Source organism: Ciconia boyciana, chromosome 2 (genome assembly GCF_034638445.1).
Source record: "Ciconia boyciana chromosome 2, ASM3463844v1, whole genome shotgun sequence".
Lineage (NCBI taxonomy): Eukaryota > Metazoa > Chordata > Aves > Ciconiiformes > Ciconiidae > Ciconia > Ciconia boyciana.
The window spans coordinates 134789849-134815124 of record NC_132935.1 but is presented as its reverse complement, the minus strand read 5'-3'; the positions used below and the strand labels follow the sequence as shown (position 1 = coordinate 134815124).

General features: G+C 38.7%; 1 protein-coding gene across 4 annotated transcripts in view; it reads left to right on the top strand.

The window, feature by feature from the left end:
- The window catches only part of HDAC9 (histone deacetylase 9), a 489748-nt gene that overhangs the window by 461499 nt on the left and 2973 nt on the right, over window positions 1-25276 (top strand). For all 4 annotated transcript variants that reach the window (XM_072854172.1, XM_072854173.1, XM_072854174.1 and 1 more), the window contains 3 exons: window positions 3305-3438; window positions 13013-13097; window positions 18247-18400. In XM_072854172.1, the coding sequence (XP_072710273.1) occupies window positions 3305-3438; window positions 13013-13097; window positions 18247-18400 (373 nt within the window). The remainder of the gene's footprint in view (window positions 1-3304; window positions 3439-13012; window positions 13098-18246; window positions 18401-25276) is intronic.

The following is a 25276-nucleotide window of genomic DNA, read 5'->3' as shown; positions in this document are numbered from 1 at the left end:
GAAATTATGAAAATAATAGTTGGCACAAAACCATGCTCACAATTTCCTGGCACACTGCATGTGCCTAACTTTAAAAAATTCTGCTACTTCTCTGAAGTACAAATTCACTGAGCACATCAAGATTTGAGAAATTCCCCTGTATGTATAAACTTTTCTCACTTATTGACTGAAATAAGTGGATTTTTAAACACTATTTCTTTTTTTTGTTATTACTATGTGACATTTTTACTCATGCTTATGGACATAAACAATTGTGGATACTTCAAGCCCTGATTAATAGATGCTTGTCATTGAGGCAGGCACTCAGACTCTAAATGGCCCAAAGGCACCTGCAGCCTCAAAGAAGCAATGCCCATTTAAGGCTGGACTGAAAATCAAGCACTGATGTTTTAACATGACTTTCCATTTTATAACTAAACTTTTTATGTTTTTATAAAATGCCACTAATCTATAACTGTTATGCACCACTGCGAAAGCATACAGTTTTATAAAATGGCATGTCCAAACGAAAAACATCTTTTAAAGCCAGCATCACAGCTGGCACCTTTGTCAGCAGGCACAGTAGAAGGGCCAAGAACTGCTGCTGATTTCTAGAAATTCATGTGAATTGGAAGACCCGGGATTCAAAATGCTTGTCTGACTCCTTTCTTACCTTAGAGTTGGTCAGTGGGGCGCCAAATATGTGCTTGATCTCCGTACATCAGGGGAGATGACTGGTTCTTTTCATGGTGCTTGTTACTATTTTCTTCTTGTTTTTCTTAATTATTTGGCATGAACTACAGCCCATCTTAAAACCATTACTTGACTGGGATTCCTTTCTTTCCATTTTGTTACTTCTGCACTCCAGGGGATTTCCTTGAGGAAGCTAATATCTTTCCTAGGTTGCTGCAGTTACACAGGATCCAAGTTTCTTTGTTAAGAATTTCCATAACTCATTCAGTCACAGGCAATGTTGGTACTGTTGGCTAAAGTTATTTCCTCCCTTTCTAGCAAGTCACCTTTACTTTCTCAGGGTAATTACACTAAAGAAAAGCCCCCATCATGTTGATTTGATTTGGCAAGTGATTTTATCTTGTTACTGTGATCTCTGTTGGGAAAGATGCTTTCTGTATGGCTCATCACATGGATCCTGACTCAGCCAGGGATGATTATTATAACATCAATACTAGGAAAATCATTAGGAAACCAAGCAGACAAACTAACATTGTAACAGTGTCTACGAGTTAGGTTATGTACAGTTGCCTAAAAGAAGAAAAAGGCATTGAGAGAGTCTTTACATTTATTGCCACACATACCTCAGAAAATTACGATGTGGCAGTAGCAACATTTGCGGTCATACAAAATTTTCAAAATGTGCAGGGGAAACATGGTTGAGCTTTCCCTTCTTCACAGAAGCTGTATAATATGAAGGATAATGGTGCCTTAAAAGTGCTGTTGGATTTCTCACAGACCCAAAGGGTGAGTTGTATATGTGGGGAGTCTGTGCCTGTTCATTCTTCTTCATTTCCTTTAAATACTGTATGTACGACTCACTTTACACTGTTGGCACTCCCTTCTTATGAATCCAAAGATCACATGTGTAACATGCAGACAGAAATAAATCCTGTAGGTAAAAGAAAGTAGGAATTGGCTAAAGATCAAAGGTTATCCTCATTCCACTCCTTCCTTTGCTTTTATTATCCTGTCTAAATTTGGTCTTTTGTAGAGAGGATTGGGTGTTTTTTATTTTTTTCATGAGGAAAGGTTGAGCTTAAATGAGAGTTTAAGATTTTATTTGTTTTTCAACCCTCTATGTAATTTGAACCACAGTGTAGTTATTTTGCTAGAATCAAACCTGAAGCTCTTAGAGATTACAGAAGATTGTGGAGTGGCGTAAGGAAACAATATTTCACCTCAAGTGTTCTGTGATCATCTATAGATTAAGTGGCAAATAGATCTTTTTTCTTTTTTTTGTTTTTTGTCTAAACAGCTAAACCAAATCTGGTATCATTAGAGTCCCTATTCTAAAACGTTGAGCAAGTGCTTAACAAAGTGCTAAGATGTGAACAGAGCTAATTGTGTGATTGCTTGTTTGCCAGATCAAGCCTTAAGTCTGTGTCTTGGAAATTCCTCTAGAAAATATGCTTGTAATTTTTGTAGTTTTTAATTTTTGATTACGTTCCTCACTGGAACATAATAAAAAGATGTTGATTTTCCTGTCTTCATAGAGCCCCAGGCTTTAGCAGGTACCTTCTAAATGCTGTATTTAAGGCTATGAAATGCACTGGAATGAGTAGTGATCATCAGTGGAGCAACTAGAACAGACCAAGTGAAAAAGTTAAGAACAAGATGTGAAGGGTATTTAACTTTAATACTTTCAAAGCTTTACTTACCATTACTCACTTAAAGGAGATTAATCAAAAATAATGGCTGTCCTAGGAAACTACCACAAAACTTCTCTGCAAAATCTTGTCTCCAAATTAACATTTTTCTTGCAATTTTTTCTTGTCATTAAAACTGAAATAAATTAATTTTACTTGAATCACAAGTGAAAACTTGGTGGTAGTGTTTATGTAGTTATAGATTGCCACTCAAAATGAAGTACCATCATTTTTGGCTGTGGTGCAGAATTGCTTAGAACATTATTGGTCAGGAGTGAGCGATCCTGGTAGAGATATCTACGAAGTTCTGGACAGTTTCAACTTATACCAAAACCTTGAATCAAAATAAGTGATCCAGTTGTTAGTGCTGCCTCCAAAAACACTTCAAAATAGAGCTAATAGGTAACATATGTTTCCACTATTTTTCACTCCATGGTTGTACATTATTCTCAAATCCCAAATACAAAGGAAGAAGCAATTTGTAAATAAAAATTTAATTTGAAAAATACAATTACTTTTAATTATAGTATCATAGCTTAACTACAGATATTGTCAAATTGATGCCATGAGTGACCAGGGTTATGTCAGATATCTCTAAATAACATGGGTATATGTTACACTGACGTGCAAATAGGAAGAGAATCTGGGGTGATAATGGTTAATGACAGTAAGAAGAGAGACAACCTCATGTTTCAACTAATCTCCAGCTATTAGGGATCAGCATGAGGGACATTATCTCACATCTGCCTCATACAAAATTCCATATACCTAACTCCAGAGCATCTGGTGTGGGCCATAGTCAGAAACAGGATACTGGACTAAATATATCCCATGCTCCCTGTGCAATATCCTTGAGCTTTCTACATTCTCATGCAGCAGATGTGAAATATGCCAGTAATATCTGTTCTGCTTTAATTATTTGCACTACTGTATTTGAATACTAGGTTTTGGTCACCTAACCAAGCAATTGCTGAAGCTAGCGGATGGCCGTGTGGTGCTGGCACTGGAAGGAGGACATGACCTTACTGCCATCTGTGATGCATCTGAAGCCTGTATAAACGCCCTTTTAGGAAATGAGGTAAAACATAAATCATAGTAGGTGGAGAGAATGATCCAAGTTTGCTGAAACTCCTATCTTTGATTTTCTTTTAGTAACAATAGCATCAGTCCTTTTTTCATTTGGTATAAAAACCATGCAATTTGAACATGTCTTAGAAATGAGCAGACCTCAGATGAGCTGGTTTGGATAAATACCACTAAATTAGATGATTATATAAATCCTTTAGTGTTTGCCTAAATTATTCCCAGTTCTGAGTAAGACTTAATACCTCAAAATTGCTTTTGGTGATATTGTGCTGAATAGCAGACTTGACATCATTGGTAGTCATTGGTGTGCATATAATCTATCAGGATCAGACCTTCCAGCCAACTATCGTGGAAAAATAATGGCTTTTGCAAGGTATCCGGTAGTTGTAGGAATTGGATATTGCAAAGACACATTTTTTGCAGTATTTTGACACTTCAACTGGTGTGTGAGAGAACATATTTCAGAGGCTTTTGAAATTCAAGAACATTAATAAAAATGTGTCCAAGACTTCAAAAAAAAATTTTTTTTAAGTTATAAAGGAAGATTCAGGTTGATCTATATGTAATTTAAATGGAGTGTCCAAGATTTATCAAATCCTGTATATATTATTTAAAAACATTTGAGAGTGGACTATCAGACTAAGTAAATATGAGTACATGCTATTTATGTAGACAAACAGAAGATAAGCATTCATATTAGCAAAAATTGGTTTTGTTGTCCACTAGAAAATATCTTTTCTCCTACAAATATGGTGAGAAGGAAAATAAGCTTGCTGAAGGTGCAGCCAAAATCATTCGTGAAAGGGCAAAAGTCTTTACCGTAAATTGTGAATTTTGCAAGATCTTGTTATAAAGTGCAGTGTGTTACTTTTTTTTCCCCAGGGGAAGTGGTAATAGCTATATAATCTCTCCAATCAAATGTATTAATGCCAAACTGCAAGCTAGTCTGCCAGTTCCCTTCCACTTCAAGACTTCATACCTATGTGAATATATGTGAAGTAATGTGTCTTCTGATGGATATTGGATAGAAGGATTTTTTTAATGTTCTTTTTAATCTTTGCTTTTTATCTTTATGACCCGTTGAGAAAACTATTTTTATGCTTATTATTTTTTACATTATACATGCAATGAATAAAGTGATAGCTTTTTCAAAAATATTCTCAGAAATGTAAAGAAGTAGACATGTCCACAAAAAAAAAAAAAAGCTTTCATTCGGTTTTATTTACTATCACCTTTGACAAGTCCCATAAGGAGAGATTTTCAGTGTGGTGACATGCACTATTGAAAGAGATGTTCAGCTCAGTGTTGGTCCTTTTATTTAGGTGCTGAAATACGGATTACAAAACCTAGCTTGAGGCATTTGACAATATTAGTGAATGCAGAATTGCCTTCCTGATCAGCTGCCATTCCAGGGCACTCTCATTGATATTCTCTGGTGTCATCTTCCCTGTGGTAGTATCTTATGGCATCAGTGGCTTTTCATAGCCCTTCTAAACCCATTCTCTGAAATTTGCACCTTTGTGGGACTGATGCAAATGGTACAATGCTGATGATATGATGAGTCTTCCTCTATGTAAGTGCCTGGGTCCCTCTATCCAGTTATGACCATTTGGTGGTGCTACCCATTTATGAAAACTGCCTCGTTTTGTTTTAACACTATATCACACCCAACTAGTATTTCTGCTGTCACTGACTAGCCATTATCTGAGAAAAAATACCAATTGTGAGAAAAAGGAATGGGATAAGTGTAGTGGAATAGAGGCTTTCTTCCATTTTATTTTAGAGTAACTAGAGACCAGATAAATTGTGAGTCTATCTCTTTGCAAAATATAGCAAACCAAATTTCAGGAGAGACAAAAATTCAATAACTGAGAATGAAGACATAACCACTCAGCCATTTTTAGTTCCTTTGTAAAAGAACATGATCATTAATAACTTGAAACTTCTCATACAATAAGAATTATTCTCATGTGCTCTTACTCACACCTTTTTCTCCAGGGACATGCATTAAATGGTCTGGTGCTGCAGCAGAATTTCAAAGAGAAAATATGCTGTGGCTGCTAAGAAGAGAAAAATACTCCAGAGAGGATGTTGTTACCAACACTACCATAAGAAACTGACATTTGCTTAAAAGAATAAGTAAAGGTGTTGCCGAGGAGCAGAGACTAATGAGGAAGTCTGATACCCAGTTAGCAGTTAGAAATCAGCACATCTGTTGACATCTATAGATTTATGGCAATCTACACCACAAGTCCCATGGTGTATACATTGCTTGATTTCAGCATAATATTCATGAACTTGCATAGCAATCTCCAAGTGTGTTCCTGCCAAGGACAGAAAAAAATGTTTTTCTTCAAACAACCAATTATTGTAATTTGAGGATGCATTCTTCCCTGAATGCAATTCTTTACAGGTGATTAATAGGATAATTATAACTTATTATCTGCCCTTAACTTTTACAAATAATTGTATGTAGTGCAACCCTAGTTTAAAAACATTGGCAAGATGAACTTCAGTTTCTAAACACTACACATGTAATTGAACTCAAATTAGAAAGGTTGGGAAAGGCCTTTATAAGGTACTCTGCAGTTTGTCAGATGTATTTATTCATGTGCTGAGGATTAGAATTCATAAACATTTTGCAGGGTTTTTTGAAAACTTTTTCTTTTCTTTTGTTTTTTTTGGCCAGGACTTGTCAATACGGAAATTCACTGCTTCATATGTTCTATTACCAGCAGAATAACATTTTTAAAAAAGAGTAATTGTAAAACTAGCCACAACTTCCAACTTTCATGGAGAGCTGGTTTGATATGTAGAGGTAACATCAAACTTACAAGTGAAAAATGCTTTCTTTTCTTATTTGTCTCTGAAGACCTTTCCTTCTGAAGAAGGAAAATAGGTTGACATCCAAAATAGATATATTTTGTTCTTAGTTATATGTGGCCTGTAGCACAGTGATCTGTTTAGCAAGATAACTTTTTACTCTTCTCTTGGCAAATGCAAGTGGAGCCACTAGGAAAAGAATACACTATCAAGTTAATCTTCTTTAAATAATTTGAGCATGGCACAGGAAATTCCTGCATACAGTTGTTGATTTTGAAGACTAACCAAAAAAACTATTAAAAAGCTCTCTTTTTCTTGGAGAAGCTCAGAATTTAAATGCGCCATCAGCCCCATCTATGTGTGGTCAATACTTCCGAACTTCTCTGCAGAAGTACTTTTGAACAATAGTTTCAAATTTTCACAGAAACACAAATGGGATTATAATTGTTGGTTTTCTCTGATTGGAGGTACTTCTATTGTTAATTGTTTCTTTCTAAGACCCAGTTCCCTAAACAGAGGTGCCTACTGCCTTTTTAGATACCTTAGGTTATCCAGGACATCATCCCAGGACTGGTAGATCTAACACAGAACTTAGAGGAGATCCACACCCTTTCTGAGTGGCAACTGGAAATCATAGTACCTGAAATGGCTCAGTCTGGTTTGGTTGTGTGAATCCCTCCTTAAATGTCAAGAAAACTAAAAGGGAAATTATAGAGGTAAAGGTAAGGATAAATTTTGTAAGATAAAATTATTAATTAGAAAGTTTACATATAAAATTATTTAAAAAAAAATATATTTAAAGATCTCAGGTTTTCTTGTCCACGCTTCTGTGTACAAGCAGAAAATTTCCATGTCACTTTGAGAAAAATCCATTTGACCATTTTCAGAGCTAATTAGGAGCACTGTAGGTTATCTCCTCAGAAGGAAATCTTCCTAAGAGGTGAGAAGAGATTAAGCAGCTGGATTCCCTTAAAATCCAAAATGAAAACATGGAAATCCTCCGGGCAGATAAAAAGGCAGGGCGAGCATCAGTTGCTTTAAAATATCCCTGAATTTTCTCGACATGATTTGAGAACTTGTCCATTAAAAGAGCATCTGGCAAAACAAAGGAAATGATGAATTCAGATAATTAGAAAAGAGACATTGCTTTTAAACCTAATGCTCTTGTGCTTAAAATTAAATTCTCTCATTTATTGTGATACTCTTTAAATGATTCTACAGTTTTTCACAGATTGGTTGTATAGTTTCAAATACTTATTTTTAAAGCATCTATAGATATATATATATTACTTCAATTAAGAAAACCATTAAATGTTAAGATTTGTATGTTATTCCAAGAAGTGTGTGAAAATTGGGTTGAATATTGAGATTTTTCCCCAAAATCTTTGTCATGGAGAATGGAAATTCCACACTATTTTGTCCATCCTAGCTTCAGTGCTATAAAGGCCTCTGCTATGCCTTTTGGTGCCAGGTGATGGTGAGTAAGGCTGCTCTATACAGGCAAGGATAGGTTCTGGTTTCTTTCCTCCACATTACTTTTGAAGAGGCACTACTTGGATTTAAAAAGCCCTCAGGGATAAGCTTTCCTTGAGTTCAGTATCCTAAATTCTGCAGCTTATTTCCAACATAACTGCATTCAGTTGGGGGTTCTTCTGCAGCCAGAGAGAATGAGGAAGTATTCCTTCAAGCACGGAACTCTTTGAGTCAAAAACTAAGGATTTAGTTCTTCCTTCATCCCATCCCTTTTCAAGCAGCCAGGTGGGATATTTCCATGGGATACAGAAGTCAGTCTAACATCGTGGTCCCTCTGGCCTGTCTACAGGTTTGGGCAGTGTCTCTTAGCTCTACATGGTACAGCAGTTTGCCGTGGTCTATAACAAGTGATAATTAGTCACAGACGGGGTCATGCTCTTCTTTGCATAGAGGAAACAGAGAAGTGCAGTCCACAGTGTGCTCTGCCCAGCGGGACCCTGCAACAAAGGCACACAGAGGATGCATGTCTGTTCTCATTGACTGTGGCAGCCAAGGCTGAATTTCCCCCTAAGTGCAAAAACATTTCTAAGTGACTAAATTTAACATCTTCTAGTAAATATTCTTCTGGCTTGAATTTCAGTCTGAAGCAGAATTTGACAAAACATTGTGATTGGTTGGCTCCCAAGCATGCTTGAAAACTTATACTGGACAATTTTCTTGCAGAGTGTGAAGTATGTGCTTCTTTCTTGCAATCTGTTGAGCTGGCATTTAGGAGGGGATGGTAATTTAAGTGGAAAGCTCATACTCTGCAGCTTTCCTGCTGATGATGAAAAGTTGGCATTTTTCTCCTTTGTGGAATTCAGTGTGAATCTGGGGCTGCTTGCCAGCTAGGCAGTGAGCTCTGCCAAGAGGGCCTGGACTGCGTTAAAAAGGGGTTATTTGCCAGAACAGGTAAGCATTTCTCTCTCCAAAATGGAAATATTCATGGAAGTGAATATGGCCTGAGATCAATTTTAAATTGCATGGTAAACTTGGTCACAATCTCACATCCTCATTGTTAATCTGAGACTAATACTAGAAAATAATTAACACTGAGTCTAAACCACCTGCCAACTGCTGCTTGCATAAACCCCGAGTCCAGAAATTGGCCCAGAAATAGAGAATTAGATGGAGTAGGGAACTGGAGCAATGCATGTGCCAGAGGTCAGCATGGTGACATCAAAGTCCCAAGGTGGGCAGTGCTAGTCAGGAAGTGGTTTGGCCAAGGGAACAGAGAATATTCTGATCCTAAAGTTACATATTTCCAAGGCATCCCTTGTTTTTGAGGGACTGGCAGGTGTTAATGACACTTTGTGCCTTTGAATCTATTCCCTAGTGAAAACTGACTTGTTTATGTACTGCATTGTAACAGTGGATCACAAAAGTACCTGCCTGAAGTGCTTACATATAGACAGAAAGTGCAGAAGCTTTGAGAAGATTGCTAATATAAGAACACAGAGGACCTGTGAGATCTTTGAACTTAGTCCTCTGTAATCATAGGCAACCCTAAGAGCAACAAAGCCCAGTTTTGGTGCTGATGTGTTTCTTGCACAGTTTATCCGGGAAAGGGAGGTTGTAGCACTTCCTGCTGCAGCCTAGGCATCCCTGGGGAGCCTGCCTGCCTTCCCCCCTTCCTCTGCTTCTGTCAAGACTCTCCATGCTCCTTACCTTATGCTTGCAATTGCCTCACTATTCAGTTATCTCTAACTGCACTCTGCAACAATCTTCACTGAAGCTGATCTTGGTGTTTTAAAACATGATAGAGCTAAGGACAATACAGATATTGCTAGATTTTCTAGATTTTCCAGCTCAGTACAGACTGCTGTAGTTTCAGATTCTCTCCATGTTCCCAAGGATCATTTCAGATCACCTTCTGGGCACATGAAATTTCCATCGTTAATTCCTTCTTCAAACATTTGTCGATATGCCTCTGGCAGACTTTGGCAGCCCAAGTGATTTTTGCCCATTTACATTGTTTTTCCTACTTTGAAAGTGATTAGCGGACATAGTTTCTACTTTCATCTGCTAGTTTGGGCACAAAAGCCCAATTCAGCCATGTAAAAGCCTTGAAAATGTGACCCTTTGTGTCTGGTCCAAACTGTCTCTCCAGTGGTTTGGTTATTTCTGCACTGACTTGAGCTGTTCTTCTCTGAAAGATTTCTTTCCTGACAGTGTATTTCCAGTGCTCTTTTCAGCTTCCTTTATGTTATCCTCCAGATTTAATAGACTTCATTATATGAATGCCAATAAGTGTAGGAGGGAAGGTGATGGTGCCATATATGCCAGGTGTAGAGTAATTTCTTTTGTTCACTGTTGGGTCTAACTGCTGATATTTTCCAGGGACACCCCTAGGTCTCTACAGTTGTGTCCAACCAGTGGATAGCTGCCAACAGAATCATTCTTTCGAATGCAGACAGTCTCATTTCAAAGTGTATAGAAATAGCTGCCATAACCCACTGGTTTTATTTCTACAGTGTTTTTGTAATGGTACTGCGTTTGGGCTGAACAGAGTATATGATGTAATGAACTTACTTCTGGAGCCTGATAAGGTTTCCTTGATACAGAAGAGGATCCAAGTTCTGCCTGGCTATCCCTAAGGGTGAGGAGGCAGAACAGATCCAGAGCAGAAGCTGAGCTTGGGATACAACATGAGTTTTGTGGAAAAAATCGTTAAGGAAATGATCAAACATGACTATTATATTCACATCACCTACAGATCTGTTAGTAGAGCTAACAGGTGGAGTAAAGATTGGGATAATTGTTGGATGTCTAACACTTTTTATTCTTTTCTTTAATAATTCATCATCTTATCCTGATTTCTAAAAACACATGCGCCATTTCTAAATATTCATCTGATATGTCTAATATTCAAATGTAGCCTACTCATTAAACAATTTATTTCTGTACTGATAAATAAAGAGGTGTCATTGATATATTAGGAAAAATCAAGACAATTTTTTGGGCTCCTGAAAAAATCCAGCTCTGAAGAAGGCAACAAAATATTCACCTTTTAATAGGAAATCTCCTCTATCTATCCCTGCATCAGTTGCTCCCAGTTTAATAACTAGTACAAGAAGCCTGCAGAAAGAATCTCAAGGTACTCAAAGGGCAAAGCAAGACACGGCTCTCTGATCTTGCAGTCTGCCAATTCCATACCTTGTACTATTACTCGTACTGTTAGAGCCTGGAGCTATTTTTTCCTACTTCAGGGGAGTGAATTGGTTGTCAAAGCCTTAGGAATTAGGAAATTGTCAAAACAGAACCTTAAGATACTGTTCGCTTCCCCTTCTATGTGCCTGCACCCAGTACAACCAAACAGAACTTCAGGATTTGGTCCTCTTCCTGGCCAAATTATAGATTGCTTTAAACAGAAAATAACAAGTCATAAAAGCAAGTGCTATTTATCTACATAACCCAAGGTATGGATTATTAAGATTATTATACGGATTATTGTTCTAAAATCCTTGAAGCTTGATCTGTTGGTGGGCATTTTTAAAAATATCCAGTTTTCCCCCAGGTACCTGCAAGAGTTACCAATAGAGTAACCCATGAAGATTGTGAAGTAAATGTGGTTTAAGAATTGCAAATGTATCTGTAAATATTATTTTTATTGTAATCACTCTCTCTGTTCTAGTCCATGATACATATTAGATAGCAACAATCTTCCTTTGCAGTTTGGCCTCCTTGGTAACCAAGTAGAGTTGGGACCCAGTCAGATCCTACCAGCATTTCTATGCACACTTGCTCACTGCCCAAAATGGACTGATTTATGCTATTTGAAAAAAACCCATAGTTCTATTGTTTGTAGCCACAAGGAAATCTTCCAGTTGCAATCCCATATGGGATTCTGAGGAAATAACGACGTGAACAGCCCTATTAATTTTAGTTACGGGGACTCCAAAAGACTGGTGATATTTGCAGTATCTTTATCTGACAGGCATTCGCTGCTGATCATAATGGTAAGGTCACAGAAGTTCTGGGATTTGTAGCTGAGCTTGCTTAAATCGCATCATTAAGGGAGTATCTACACTGCAGTTACTTCCCGCTTTATGTACTTGGATCAAAACTGATTTTATCTAGTTGGTGGGTAGCAATGCAGCGGTAGCGACCCAGAGGACAATATATGATGGCTACTGAACTATTAACTTCATAGAGGAAGCTCCTTGGGTGGGCTTCACTTGACCTAGTTTAAAGTAGACCCAGGCATGCTTAAGAAAGGAGTTTTGTCTGCAGTACAGATGTCTCCTCTCAACGATGGTTGAACTTCCTTAGCTTTAGAGAAGAGAGATTGGTACTGATAGCGCTCTTCCTTGTCTACCTTGACATGGTTGCTACTCCTGGCTCCGCAGGAAACAGCCTTAGCAGCCTATGTAGGGAAGCAGAAAAACTGGCTGGACTCTTAAGCATAGTTTAAGGAGAATAAAGTTATTACAGTGCAAGAAGAGCCATTTAGCCCAAGAAGAGGCATTTAGGAGAAAATGTATGGAAGGTGGACAAAAAAGCACATGTGGATTAATTTCAAAATACAGTTTGCTTGGTATATCTATCCATTGCAGGGCAAAAATAACTGTGCAGTTACTGAACACTTCCTTCTGCTAATTTAATATGATGCAGCCCTATTCAAAGAATATACAATTAAAACTCGCTAATTAAAATGTAGCTGACTCCATAAAAAACTGACTTAGAGAACTCTTACTGCTGATCTGCATAACCATTTTTATCCACTACTTTATTTGAAATTAATGCAAAGCTAGTAAAAGCAGCTGTGTTTTATGGTTTTCCCCTATAAATCTTAAAGTGTGTAAGATGGTTAGATGTAATAACACCAGAAAAATAAAGATAATAGAGTGCACACTTTGGTTCCAGTGTGGCTTCAGCAAGGTTTTGTTTGGAGTGCCCAGCTGCATATACAGACGCAGTGGAATTTGGTTTGTGAGGAACCTACAAAAATTACACAAATAACTAGCATTTTTTTAATGAATAATACACAGACATGCACCTGCTTCAGAGACTCCATAGATTAGTCTTGCAGCCAATAGAAAAGCCCCTTGGAATTCAATTACATGGCTGGAAAACAGAAAACAAAATCATGGCTATACTTTTAGAACTGATACCAGCAAAATGTTAACCAGTTCTTGGGCTGAGCTTTTCCTGAGGATTAGATTGTTTCAGTTTGTTTTACTTCCCTGTGGCTTATTGAAAATTTATATTATTCTATTCTATTCTTGCAGCTGGAGCCTCTCCCGGAAGATATTGTGCACCAAATCCCCAATATGAATGCAATAGCTTCTTTAAAAAAGACCACTGAAATTCAAAGTATGTTTCTCAGTTTGGGTTGGTGGGTTTGGGGTATTTTTTGTCATTAATTAATGTCATAGACATTAAACTATTGTTTCAGAGAAAAGGGCGGGCAAATGTTTTATGTATAAACCAACATGCTATGTCTAGTGTGTGTGTATATATATATATATGCTTTTATTTTTGTTTCTTTGACATCTTTTAGTTTCTGCTATGTATTTAGCCCTGAAAAAAATAACCCATTGAAATTATTTAGAGCTTTCCAATTCCTCATTATTCCCAAATCTTTCCATTCCAGAGCAGCTTGGATGAAATAGATATTTGTCAGTGAGGGACATGAACAGACAGGTAAATTAGAGCTCTAACAAATAGTTTCTTCAGATTCTGTTTGGGCAGCCCTTTACAAGTTACTCACTTTGAGATGTATAGGAGCTTGAGATAAAGTTAAAAAGCTCAAAATGCGCACTGACCCATGGAACAATGCTAACAAATACACGATTTTATTTTGTTTCTGGTGCAGAGGGTACTTGATTGCTTCACTTGTGTGCCCTGACCCCCAACCCTTTACTACCCAGATGCTTTAGGGCATTTGCTCTGGTCTCACTGAAAAGTTTTCTCTTTCCCATCAGTTGCCTTAATCCAACTGAGCAGACTTCCCTTAGATTCTCTAATCTTTTGCTCTCTGCCATTTTACCGAGGCAGTGGGAGCTTCCTGACTTCTACTGTTTCCTGGCTCCTTAACAATAACAAATGGGTAACAAATGTTTTGCTTCATGTTAGATGAATCACAAATAATTAGGATTCATCTGTGTAAAATAAATGCAGTTTTTAAAAGGGACACCATGCATTAGCTATTGATCATGCAGTAATTATCAATCTGATTTTAGTTGTAAAGTGACAAATAAAATTCATTGTAGGTATATAATTCATCCTTCATATATAATAGTCATGCAGATAAGCAAATACTCTAAATAAATCAGCTGTATATGATAAATTCCAGTAAGTCGTTTTTGCTGGGTGGTATGTCCTAGGGTAGCTCATGAGTTAGTATCTTCCTTAAAATTCCCTGTTAATGATCTGGAAGGAATCAGCAAGTTAAGGAAATTCATGTACTGTGCAAGATAGAGCAGATTTGCAAATGATAATAAGGACAGAAAGCTGCACACAGGCCACAGACGTTAAGGAAGAATATGCAATTCTGTTTGAAATAAGACACATATTTAATGAAAATGGATCTGAAACAAAAAAAGGGTGAATTGAAAAAAAAAATTAATACTGGCTCCAGAAAGGCATAGTGTGTTACTGAAAATACACACAAATGATGGCAGTTCAGAAAGAAGGGATGGATTTAGAAACAAATATATAGTGTGTGTCTAAAAACATAGTTCAGAGCTCTGCAGAGTGGCTTAGCTTTGCTTGTTCAGAACAAGCTTAGGTTTGAGATGAGGTGGTACAGTCAGGGCAGTCCAGCAGGCTGTTCTTCTGAAACCTAAGTCAGGCTGCTCAGGGTTTAGAGTTATTTATACACAATATTCTGTCTTTTCTTGCAGCTATTACCTAAAAGGTTATGCATACACCATTTTGTCTGGAGAGAGACCAAGTATTAGAGAGGAATATGCTCGGATGATGGAGAGGAGCATTGAGGAAGTTTAGCGCAGCTTTATGGAGGATGCATATTTAGATGGAATTAAGAGAAGCAAGTACATATTGAATATTATAGGGAGTTATGCAGGCTGAAAAGCATTAGGCTGTGGGGTAGCACCTTGAGAGACTTTGAGAAAGCCTGATTTGTTTGGATGATTGCTTGCGTGTATATTGAGTCTGTATGTCTGTGATCCAACTTTGATAATGAATATTAGCAATATTTTAGACAAAAAAAGTCCTTCCTCTGTGTTTGCTGCAAAAAATTGAAGATACAATATTTAGTTAGACAATGAGAGGAAACAAATTTTTTCTAACTACAATGGAATTTGTATAAATGTTTTGTTTGTGACAGTGATCCAAAGCTCCTTTGGAAATGTAATACATTTGGAAGTAGTAGTTCCCACACCCATGTAATATGCTATTTCTAAACAATCCTGTTCACTAGCTTGAATACCACCCCCAAAGTGTTTTTTTCAAGCAAGCCATGGTACGGCATGTCCAAATCTATCTGTGAAAGGCAATTACAAATGCCTGTAACAGTGACAGAAACATTCACTTTTATTATTTCCTGGTAATAATCGGTGCTCCCACAAATCTTTGAGGGAGACTTAAGCACATTTTCATGCTGAAAGCCAAAGCATACCTAGAAGACTGATTTGGTTTCATTGTTTGTTCTTGCAAGCCGTGATTGCTCTTCAAGTTTTGTATGAATGAAACCAGCAGTATGCTTCATTCTTTCCCCTGAGCTCCACCAAGTTCTTCTCAATGAATGTAACAGGACCGGTAGAATTTCACATTCCAGTATAGCACAGTAGAAATGACATTTTCAGAGATGTGAGCAGTTTGAGGCAGATGCTTTTTGAGCTCATTTAATTGTCAATCCACAGCATACCTAGGGTTTCTGACAAAGCTCCTTTGCAGCTGCGTGCTGTGATTGCCTCTCCGTTCCACAAGACTTTGCTTGCAAATCTTTTGGTTGAGCACACATGCAAGCCCTGCATGTTTTATAAGTAACGTATAAATGTTGTTCTTTATAAAAAGAAGCTTGCAAAGCTGTTCTGCTTACCACAAGTGTTTGTAAGGTACAGCTTTCTGATTTTAAAGAAAAATCTACCATGGCTTTTTCACAAGCATCAGAAAGCCTTCTTTGCATGAGGTACCCGCTGCTACCTGGATGCTATTCCTAATTGGGAGTGCTTTAAAATTTCCTCCCACAAACCACAAACACCCTGCCATGCACTCCCTTTCTCCAAGACCCTCCACTGCAGCATAGGTGCTGCCACCTGCTTCCTGGCCTGACTCTGCTCTCCCTCTTTATCGCTGAAGCCCCTCTCATAACACAATTCTCAATGCAGGGAAACAAGGAAAATCACAGATCGCTTGGGAGTGAAGGGCAGTTAAATGGGCACAGAGAGCCCACTAATATGCTTGAATTGGCCCTGAGTTTTAGTGTTACAAGAAAGTCAGGATTCAGAGGGCAGCTGGTGCGCGAGCCTGTGTGTGAATGAACGAATGCGATGTAGCAATCCTCACTGATGCTGTTTTATTGTTGCTGCAGGAGAGCAACACAGTGGTAGCTGGTTACTAATGTTTTATTTTATGAATAAGAGCCCTTGAAAACTCCAGCAGTGAACATGGGTTCATTTCTTTTATAGGCAAGAGGGGGTATTATTCCCATGCCAACAGATTTGATTTTCTTGCACATCTGTTTCTGCAACAAAAACCCCACCCACTCTGCGAACATTTAGCTCATAAATTATAGGGTTTGAATTGGGTGTATATTGCAAAGACTGACTTTTGCACATATGATCTGTGAGAACATTGTGGAATGCTCATATAACTTTTTTGTTTGTTTTTAGTGTATTTTTTAATGAATAGAGAATATGGTCTCTGAGCACAGTAATAATAGAGAATATTTTTGTCTTGTTTTTATAAAATTTGCCAGGCTACAATCATTGAGCCTACTGTTATGTACATAACTTTTTAGCTGTGTCTTTCATGCCTTTGGAGCAAAGCCAACCTCCTAACACTTAATCTCAACTTTGTAGGATACTTAATACACTTTACATTTTATCCCCAGAAGGTCCCCGTTATTTAAAGATTCTGCTAACTACTCAAACGTGCACACTATTAGAGTTCAAAGAAACACGCTGGCCATGCTCGCTGGTTGTTCTTGCACATTGACTTGGGCTTTCATCTTGCAATGATGTTTTTGAATAAAGACATTTTCAGGCTTTATTGACAGCTGCTTTCTCACTGGAGGGAAAAGTTCATCTTTCGAAAAGCCCGAAACTGTTCAGAGCTGTGTTACCGAAGAGGGAGTATTCAGCAGCCTTTGTGCAGCACAGGCAGCACCACCGCTGCCCTGGCCTGCCAGCTGTCAAAGCCTCCAGCTACCCTCTGGATAAGCACCTCGACTCAGCCCGCTGCCCAGCTGCCAAAATCCTCCTTTTAGCCCTCAGAAAAGTCCCCTACTTGATCCCCTCTCTTTCACAGCTGTTGAAACCCTCCATCTAATTCCCAGATAAGTACCCTGACCCAACCTCTGCAGCAGCTGCTGGAAGCTTCTTGCTAAACACTGAATAAGCTCTGGTCCAGAGCTCCCAGCCTTCCCAAAGCTCCTAATTTCCAGGTGTCATCCACCTGGCAATTAGTGAGTGCTCGGTGGATTACTGGGCTGTAAGAAATACATATGTAAATTCTTACTTGTTCGCCTGGTTACCGCTAATCAACCTCTGTTTCTTAAGAGCACTGCAGTAGCAGACCCTTTTATATGTTGACGATGAGTCACCTGCCATTATTTGTGTTGCTTGAGAAGCTTCTTATTGTCTTTTCTGTTGCAGGCAGAAAGCTGAGAATACTCATGCTTTTAATCTACTGCTGTGTTTTTACACAGCAAACCAGAAAGCTCTATTCCTTATGATATCTGGCAGCTTTCCAGCAACAGCCAGTTAATATATGAAAGTTTTAAATAAATTATTGTTCTAGTATACGCCCTGAGGTTGGAGGAGAAAGAACATCCAGGACTAACAAACCTGATTGTTCTGGCAACATCACTTCAGTCCGAGCTGGCATTTCTGACTTTTTTCCTTTTCAAGACAGTGCTGTGTGAGCACTTTGTACAACAATGTTCATTTTTCTAGTCCTATTTGCTGTATATGCATCAACTGTCTGCCATATCAGAGCTTCTAGGTATTAACCCTGCCCTGAACTCCCTTCACCTTGCGTAGATAAAGGCAATAGCTTGTCTGACAGTATGAGTTCATTAGCCTGTGTGTTACTCCTCCAGTTTACTACCTTCTGGGGAAGGGTGTGACACAGCCCTTGGAATGAAAGCACTTTCCAACTTGGCATTCTTAGGTTCAGAAATATACCTCTTCACTGCAGTCTGAAATTTCAACTGCACTGCTTACACCGCAGTGATTTTAAATTATAATCACCCAGTGTTGAACTAAGTGATTACTATGCTTGTACCACCGTGCTAGCTAAAATTCCCATAAATTATTATGTGTGTTTTCCTTAGGCAAGTACTGGAAGTCAGTGGAGCCATACTCTGTGCCAGTGGATTGTGCTCTGGCTGAGTCTCAGAAACAAGAGAGGGAAGAGACAGAAACGGTATCTGCTATGGCCTCTCTTTCAGTGGATGTTGAGCAGTGTATCCCTCAGGAAGGCAGCAGGTAAGCATATGCACTTATTGCAGACAAGGCTTTCACTCCAGTCAAGCGAGATGAAGACTGCTAGACTACGGGTTGTTTCAAAATTATCTGCTAATTGAGGTACCTGGAATTTTTCATCCCTGGATTTGAGTTCTCTCACTTGGCCACTAGAAGCAGAGGTACTCTATGCCAGCTGGATTTTTTGGGGCATGTGTAATTCTTTACTAAGGTTCATGATTAGTACAAGAACCTTGTTTTCTTCCCATGTCTAATGCTCACCACTATATAAAAAGTGCAATATCCGTATGAGGAAAATAGACATGATCAAGTGTAATGAACCATATTCTTCTCACTGGAAGCTATTCAAACTTGGTTTAGTTTTAATTTTCTAGGAAGGCATTTAACACACAGGCAGATAAACTTAATAAGGATGGACTTAAATCATTATTAAATTATATTAGACAGGCATTAAAAGTTACTTCCCCGGAAGCAATAGAACGGTGCCAGTATAAAACTTAAAGCAATCCTGACCAGGATTAGGGACAACATTAGGGCCAAGATGAAGGTACACCAGCAAAGTATGAGAACACTGTTTTTTCCAGCTTGTCAGCTGCTTTTTACATTAATGAATATTGCTTTCAATTTCACAAATTGAGAAAATTATACAGTAACTGCCGTTGTGTTTTTTGCCAATTAGAGATTAAAAAATTGATATCCACTGAATACTGTGTCATCTACAAAACAGTATTTCTTCAAAGAGTTTTTAGGAATCAGAAAAGCCACTGCAGAAGTCCTTGGAGTTTCCTATTTACTTGCTTTAAGAACAAACTTTCCTGGCCTCCACCAGTAGAGGAAGACCCAAAATGCAGTGGAACCATTCCATTTCCATCACACAGAGAAAACAGGGGAGGGAGGAGGAAAGGAGAAAAAAGCCTTATAAGGACACTCATCAGCTCCCTGCAGGCTGTGGAGCAGAGCTGTGTAACAACAGGAGAGGAAGGAGGGAGCTGTGGGTAGGCAGAGCAGTGGTGGGAGTGGAACCAGAAGGATCCAGGGCTCCTACATCGTGACAGCTACTTGTTTGATTCGGTTCTTGCCTCCCGCGTTGGCTCTTTTAATCAGAACTGAACTGATAGGCATCTGGGGGAATAGCGCAGTGCCAAAAGCTATGGACGCGTTTGGGAGCGAACATCTCTCACAACAGTGGGAGCGCTCATCTGTCAATGAGTTAACAGACATGGCTCAAAGGGACACACAGGGAGCAGAGCTAGCTAGAAAAGTTCGCAGTATTTACATAACTACCTTTCCGATTGTAATTATATTTTAATATCTTATGGCTATTCTTGTGGTAGTATTATTGCAAACAAGTCCATAAATGCTTAGGGAAGAATCCATGATGAACGGGAGACATATTTTAGATTTGTGAGAGTGCTAATCAGTGCTCAGCTAAGGAATAACATCAGGTTTGGCGTACAAATTTGTGACAGTTACAAGACACTTCTGCTAGGCAGGGACAGAAAGATGCCTGCTCGTGTGTGCAGAGCTCTGAAATATAAAGAATTCTAGTTCATGTGTTGGAACTGATGCAGTCAAACAAAGCAAAGCTTTAAGTTGTCTGAAAAAGGGTGTGGTTAATTTTGTGTATTTTTACATTGCTCAGAATAACCAAGAACTGTTTTTGTTATGTGCCTCCACTCACTTAAAACTACAGCCATTGAGACCAACGGCTGATCCTACATGATTTGAACAAAATAACCCTTTGACTAACACTGCACTTAATTATGGTATTTATTACCTACCTACTGATAACCTGTGACAGTTTCCACCCATTCTGAAAACAGAATTTCAGGGCGGAGCTGAGAGAAATGGAAAAAAACGGATGTGCTGAAATGTACACAAGTGGAATTCATGTGGCTGCCAGATTCATTACACTTCATCAGTTCTGGACTCTTATAGGGATGAATCTATCGTGATGAATTGTTCTGTGGAAAAATGGCTTCGTTTGAAATATCTTCTGTGGTGCTGCAGAGATTTTTCAGCAGCACAAAAACCCCCTATGCACGCATGCGTTCCCAAGTCTGTTTCCACATTCGTAACCCACAAAGAAGTCACCCGAAGCCAGATTGCCATCAGAGAGCGACAGGACAACATAAGTGCTGTCCCACTGGGCCAAAATTGATAGTTAGGTTTCCTGAGGCTTCGGGACATCATTCTCTTTGTTTTCTTCCTGCTGAATGTAAGGAGGAATATGGAATAAAAAATGGTCACCCTGAAGCTCTGATTTTGAAGGTCCTCTGAGCTGTGGGGAGACCTGAGAGGAACTGGCTGTGCTTTAAGCATGAATGGAAGTCCAGCACAGGATCATAAATCCAGGGACTGATTCGACATTGCACACTCTGGTTTCATGGCAGTATAATTTTATTCATCTCACAAAAACATGCCATTCATTTCATAGGCACATACCAACACAAACTGCAGTAATGTAGTGATGAGTCCAGACTTGCTTTTTCACATTTGTTATATTTGTTGTAATTAAGGACCAAGTATGCAATGCTCCTTCTCCCGCCCCTTTCTACGGCAAACGGCAGGGCTGCAGGGATGTGAGGAGCTGTCTGGGCTCTCAAGCCCTCTTGATAAGACCACTGTAGATGCGCCCCTGCTCCCCCCATTGTAGATGGGAGCCACCTTCTGAAGACCTGTTGCAAGCCTTTGCATTGAGTGTTTGTTTGGGAAAGTTGGTTGTGACAGGTAGGGTGGGATCAGAGCAGAAAGCGCCGGGGCTGACAGGGCAGCCTGAAGGGTTCCTTCATTATGCCAGGAGCCGATTTACTTTCTCTTAATTCCCACCATAGGCAGCCAAGCTGATAATTCTGGCCTGCATCTCTAACCCTGTTTCACTGAATTGATGGTAGAGATCCTGTTGACTTCAGCTTTGGATGGTCAGGCCTCCAGATGAAGAGAGCGGCAGCAAGAGTAGCTTTGCGGGAAACTCTTGCCAGTTATGTTGGAGGATATATTGGTGTTTGGAGTGAGATGACTCATTTTAAACTCAGATTTTGGGTAAAGCAGCTCTTTTCCTGGCCAAATCATATCTGACTCATTTACCACTCATGAATAAAGGATAAAATGCTCCTGGCTAGGGCCCATCTTAAGTATTTCTCTTTCTTTCTTCTCTCTTTCTTTCTTTTCTTCAAGTGACAGTGACGATTTTTTTTTTATTTGATTTTCTCTGGCAGGCTAAATGAAGAAAACCGTGAAAAGCTGCTACGCTTTTGGTGTTTTATTTTACCAAAGCACAACTCTGCATTTTGAGATCCAATTGAAACTTGATTATAGACTTCAGAAGAGAACAGATATAGAAAAGTTTGTGGATAGGAAAGAAAACATGCATGATGCTAACACAGATTTAAATACAGATGCAATTAAAGGAACAGGCATGCCCTATAAAACATTTCTAACTACCATAACTTTTGTGTGTTGATAACTGCTTATTCCCTATGTGAGACACAGATTTAACTGATTGGAATTTTGCTTTGGCCAGACATCCATTTCAGAAATCGTGCTATGAAAGTATTCAGTATATTGCTGTCCCTGATACATTGGAGCTTCTGTATGTTTCTTCTTAAAATGGAAAAATAAAAGGCAGTGGAGGGAGATGTCTTGCACTTACTATTTTTACAGCAAACTGTAAATCTTGAGAATGACATTTATTAGAATTTGACTTTATGGTCCTCATTCAGCTGAGCATAGATTTTACTCAAATGGAAATGAAAACAAAGTGTAATTTTTAGATACTACTCTTAGTGTTACAGAGCTACCAGTTGCAGTTTCAGTCACAGTGCATTATATTACATACATTATATTATATACTAGAGCAACTGGTTGGATCATGGGGTACAGCCAGCCACCATCTAGGGTCACTTGCTGTGTTTGTGTATCAACTCATAAAGCTTCACTCAGCATTTCACTATTTGGGCATCCACCTCGGCTGTGCTGAGTAACCTGCACCTACCTGGCCACACCCCACAGGATCTGCAATCACAGCCAGGTTCAGGAGCTGAAGAACAGCTTCCCCATGCCAGGCTGCAGCTTTACCTTGCCCACCTTCCTCTTGTCTCGTGGTGGTGGGTGCGTAAGGAAGAGAACCAGGAGCAGAGGAGTTTGAGAGCCAGCCTTGCCCTGGTGAGTCGGTAGATCTCAACAGTTGTATCTGACCCATCCTGTGTAAAAGCCTCCAGGATACCTACCCAGGCATAAACTTTTCAAAGCTTTTTTTGAACCAACTTACACCTTTGGCACTCAGGTAGTGAATCCCACAGCCTCATCAGGCATTGCACTCCTTTTTCTTTGCTCTAAACTTAAACCGATAAATTCACTGGGGAACTCTTGTTCTTGCATCGTGAGAAATAAAAGCAGCTCTTTTCTTACTCATAGTCTCTGCCCCATTTCTGATGTTAAAGGCTTCGGCTGTCTCAAGACTCTGTATTCATCCTGGTATGAAAATAATTTCTTACCTGTGATGATTCTTGCCTCTCTCTGTGCCTTTTGTAGTTTTCTTTGACATGGATTAAGAACTGCATGCAGGACTCCAGGTGTTGGGCACACTGTGGATTTACATAGTACCTTAGTGTTGGGGATTTTTTCTTGTTTCTGTTGCTCTCTGCTCTTCTACCATTAATTCCAAGCTCTCAGTCGTAGCCATCACTGTCTATACACAGTTAAAGCTGTCCTCCCCCCTGTTTTGTGTATTGTGTGTTAATTTGTGTTTGTTTACCTTCTTTTCCACTCAGAAATGGTGTTATGGGCTTTAGAACCAACTAGTATCGGTCATTTGGCATCATCAACAAACATTATCACCTAAATCTACTGGTAGTCTGCCAAGTCTTTTTGAGGTGCTCTGGAGAATCCCTCCATGGTGAAAATTCACCAATATTATCTGTTTCCTACTTCTGATGGATTGTTAATCTCTGAGAGGACCTTCTCTCATAACCTAGGCTCCTCAAAGCATTTGAATGAAATTGTTGGAAGACTTTATTTGCACAGGGATATCACTTTATCCCTCTTCCTTCATTTACTTCAGAAAATTCTAATAAATTTGTAAGGCTTGTTTTCTCTGTAAGTGATAAGACATAACTCACCCAAATTACTATTACCTAAATGTCTACTCATGCTATCACTGGTTATAGCTGCTTTCAATTTCCCCATGCAGGCTTATTGTATCTTCTGTAGTTTCCAAAAGGGGAATTAGATTTCTTCCCCTCTCTACCTCTTGCGTGGATGCTGAGTTAAGCAGTAGAATATGCTCAATAATTATTTCTTTAGCAACATCATTATTGCATTCCCCTAGAACTCAGTGGACAAATATCTGCTCTTAGCAATTTGGCAATGTTTAAGATATCAGTTTTTTCTAGTGCTGATTCAGTTTAAGATAGTTCATCTGCAAATAATAAAATCTCCCTGACACTTCTCTAGTGAACACAGATATAAATAGTTCATTTTGCTTTTGTGGTCTACCTTCCTTGATGATCCTTTTATGCTTTGATCATTTCTTCTGATATATTTTGAAAGATCTTTTTATTATTAGTTTTTATGCCTTTAACATGTTGCTTTTCAGACTTTCCTTTGGCCTGCCTCATTGAGGGTTTACATTTAACTTGCCAGAGTTTATAGTTTATTTAATTTGCCTTATTTGGACATTACTTCCTCTTTTGAGAGTATATGTGTACTTACCTTATTCTGCGCTTAAACTATGTTTTTTTTTTACTTTTAGTTCCTTTTTCTTTGATCCATACAAAGTCTATTTTTGCTAGGATACACACTTACTCAGGATCTCTTATATGATGTTTTTAGACACTCTCCAAATCATCTCCATGGTATAGAAATGTACCTCTTTTTCCCCAGCTCTCTGCTACCAGAGGATCACTTTTCAATTACAATGATCTTCCCTGAGACAGCTGAGTTAAATTAGGAACAGATTATGGCATAAAACAGCCATACCATGCCAGAAAATCTATCTTTTGTTCAGCAGTTTCTGTGACTTGGAAACATACCTTGAATTTTTATTTTTATGTGTGTGATGATGTAGCTATGAGGAATCTCTGTAATTCTAATTTTAAAAATAAGGTAAGAGAAACATTTACTTTTTTGGATGATGTACAGGGTTTATCTATATTATTAAATATTAACTTTTTTTAAAGTGTAGATAGGAACTATTTTAAAGAATATTCTCATAAATAATATGGTTGCCATTTATTCTCAACTGCCACAGAACAATACTTAAGATGTCACACGTTTTGCCAGATTTTATCCATATGGTAGGATTTTTGCCTCATCCATTTCTTTTGTTTTAAGGTTTAAATGGAATCATTTTGTTTAGCATTAACTGCAAAGAGACTACTTCATTCTGCCATAGTGTGAATTGCACATATAGAGAGCTATCTATAGGTGAGCAATCTTTCCAGCACACCAAAATAAACAGAGCGAATGCTAGAGGACTCTGCTCCTAGGAACTTGCAGTTTAAATGAGCCACAGTGAAGCCTTAATGAAAAATCACAGTTGTGGTTCTACAATCATTACAGTCCCAATCGGTGTCTTTCTGAACCTGGTGACCACACGGGATCAGCCCGGATCAGACCCAAGCTCTCAGCTGCATCTCTGAGGAACCAGTCAGAGCATACAATACGGGATGGGGTTTTTTGCCTGTTTTATGTTGTTATGCCAACTTCTTGTCAGCTACAGGAAGGCTGACTGAACTGATATAACTAACAGTGACATAGCTGAAGTAACATAAATTTGGCCTGTCAGACTCTGCCCCCTCGATTTTTTTTTTTTTTGAGAACTTTTGATTTCAGCAGAATATATATTGATTCACTGCTCAGTGTTATGGGACTACAGTG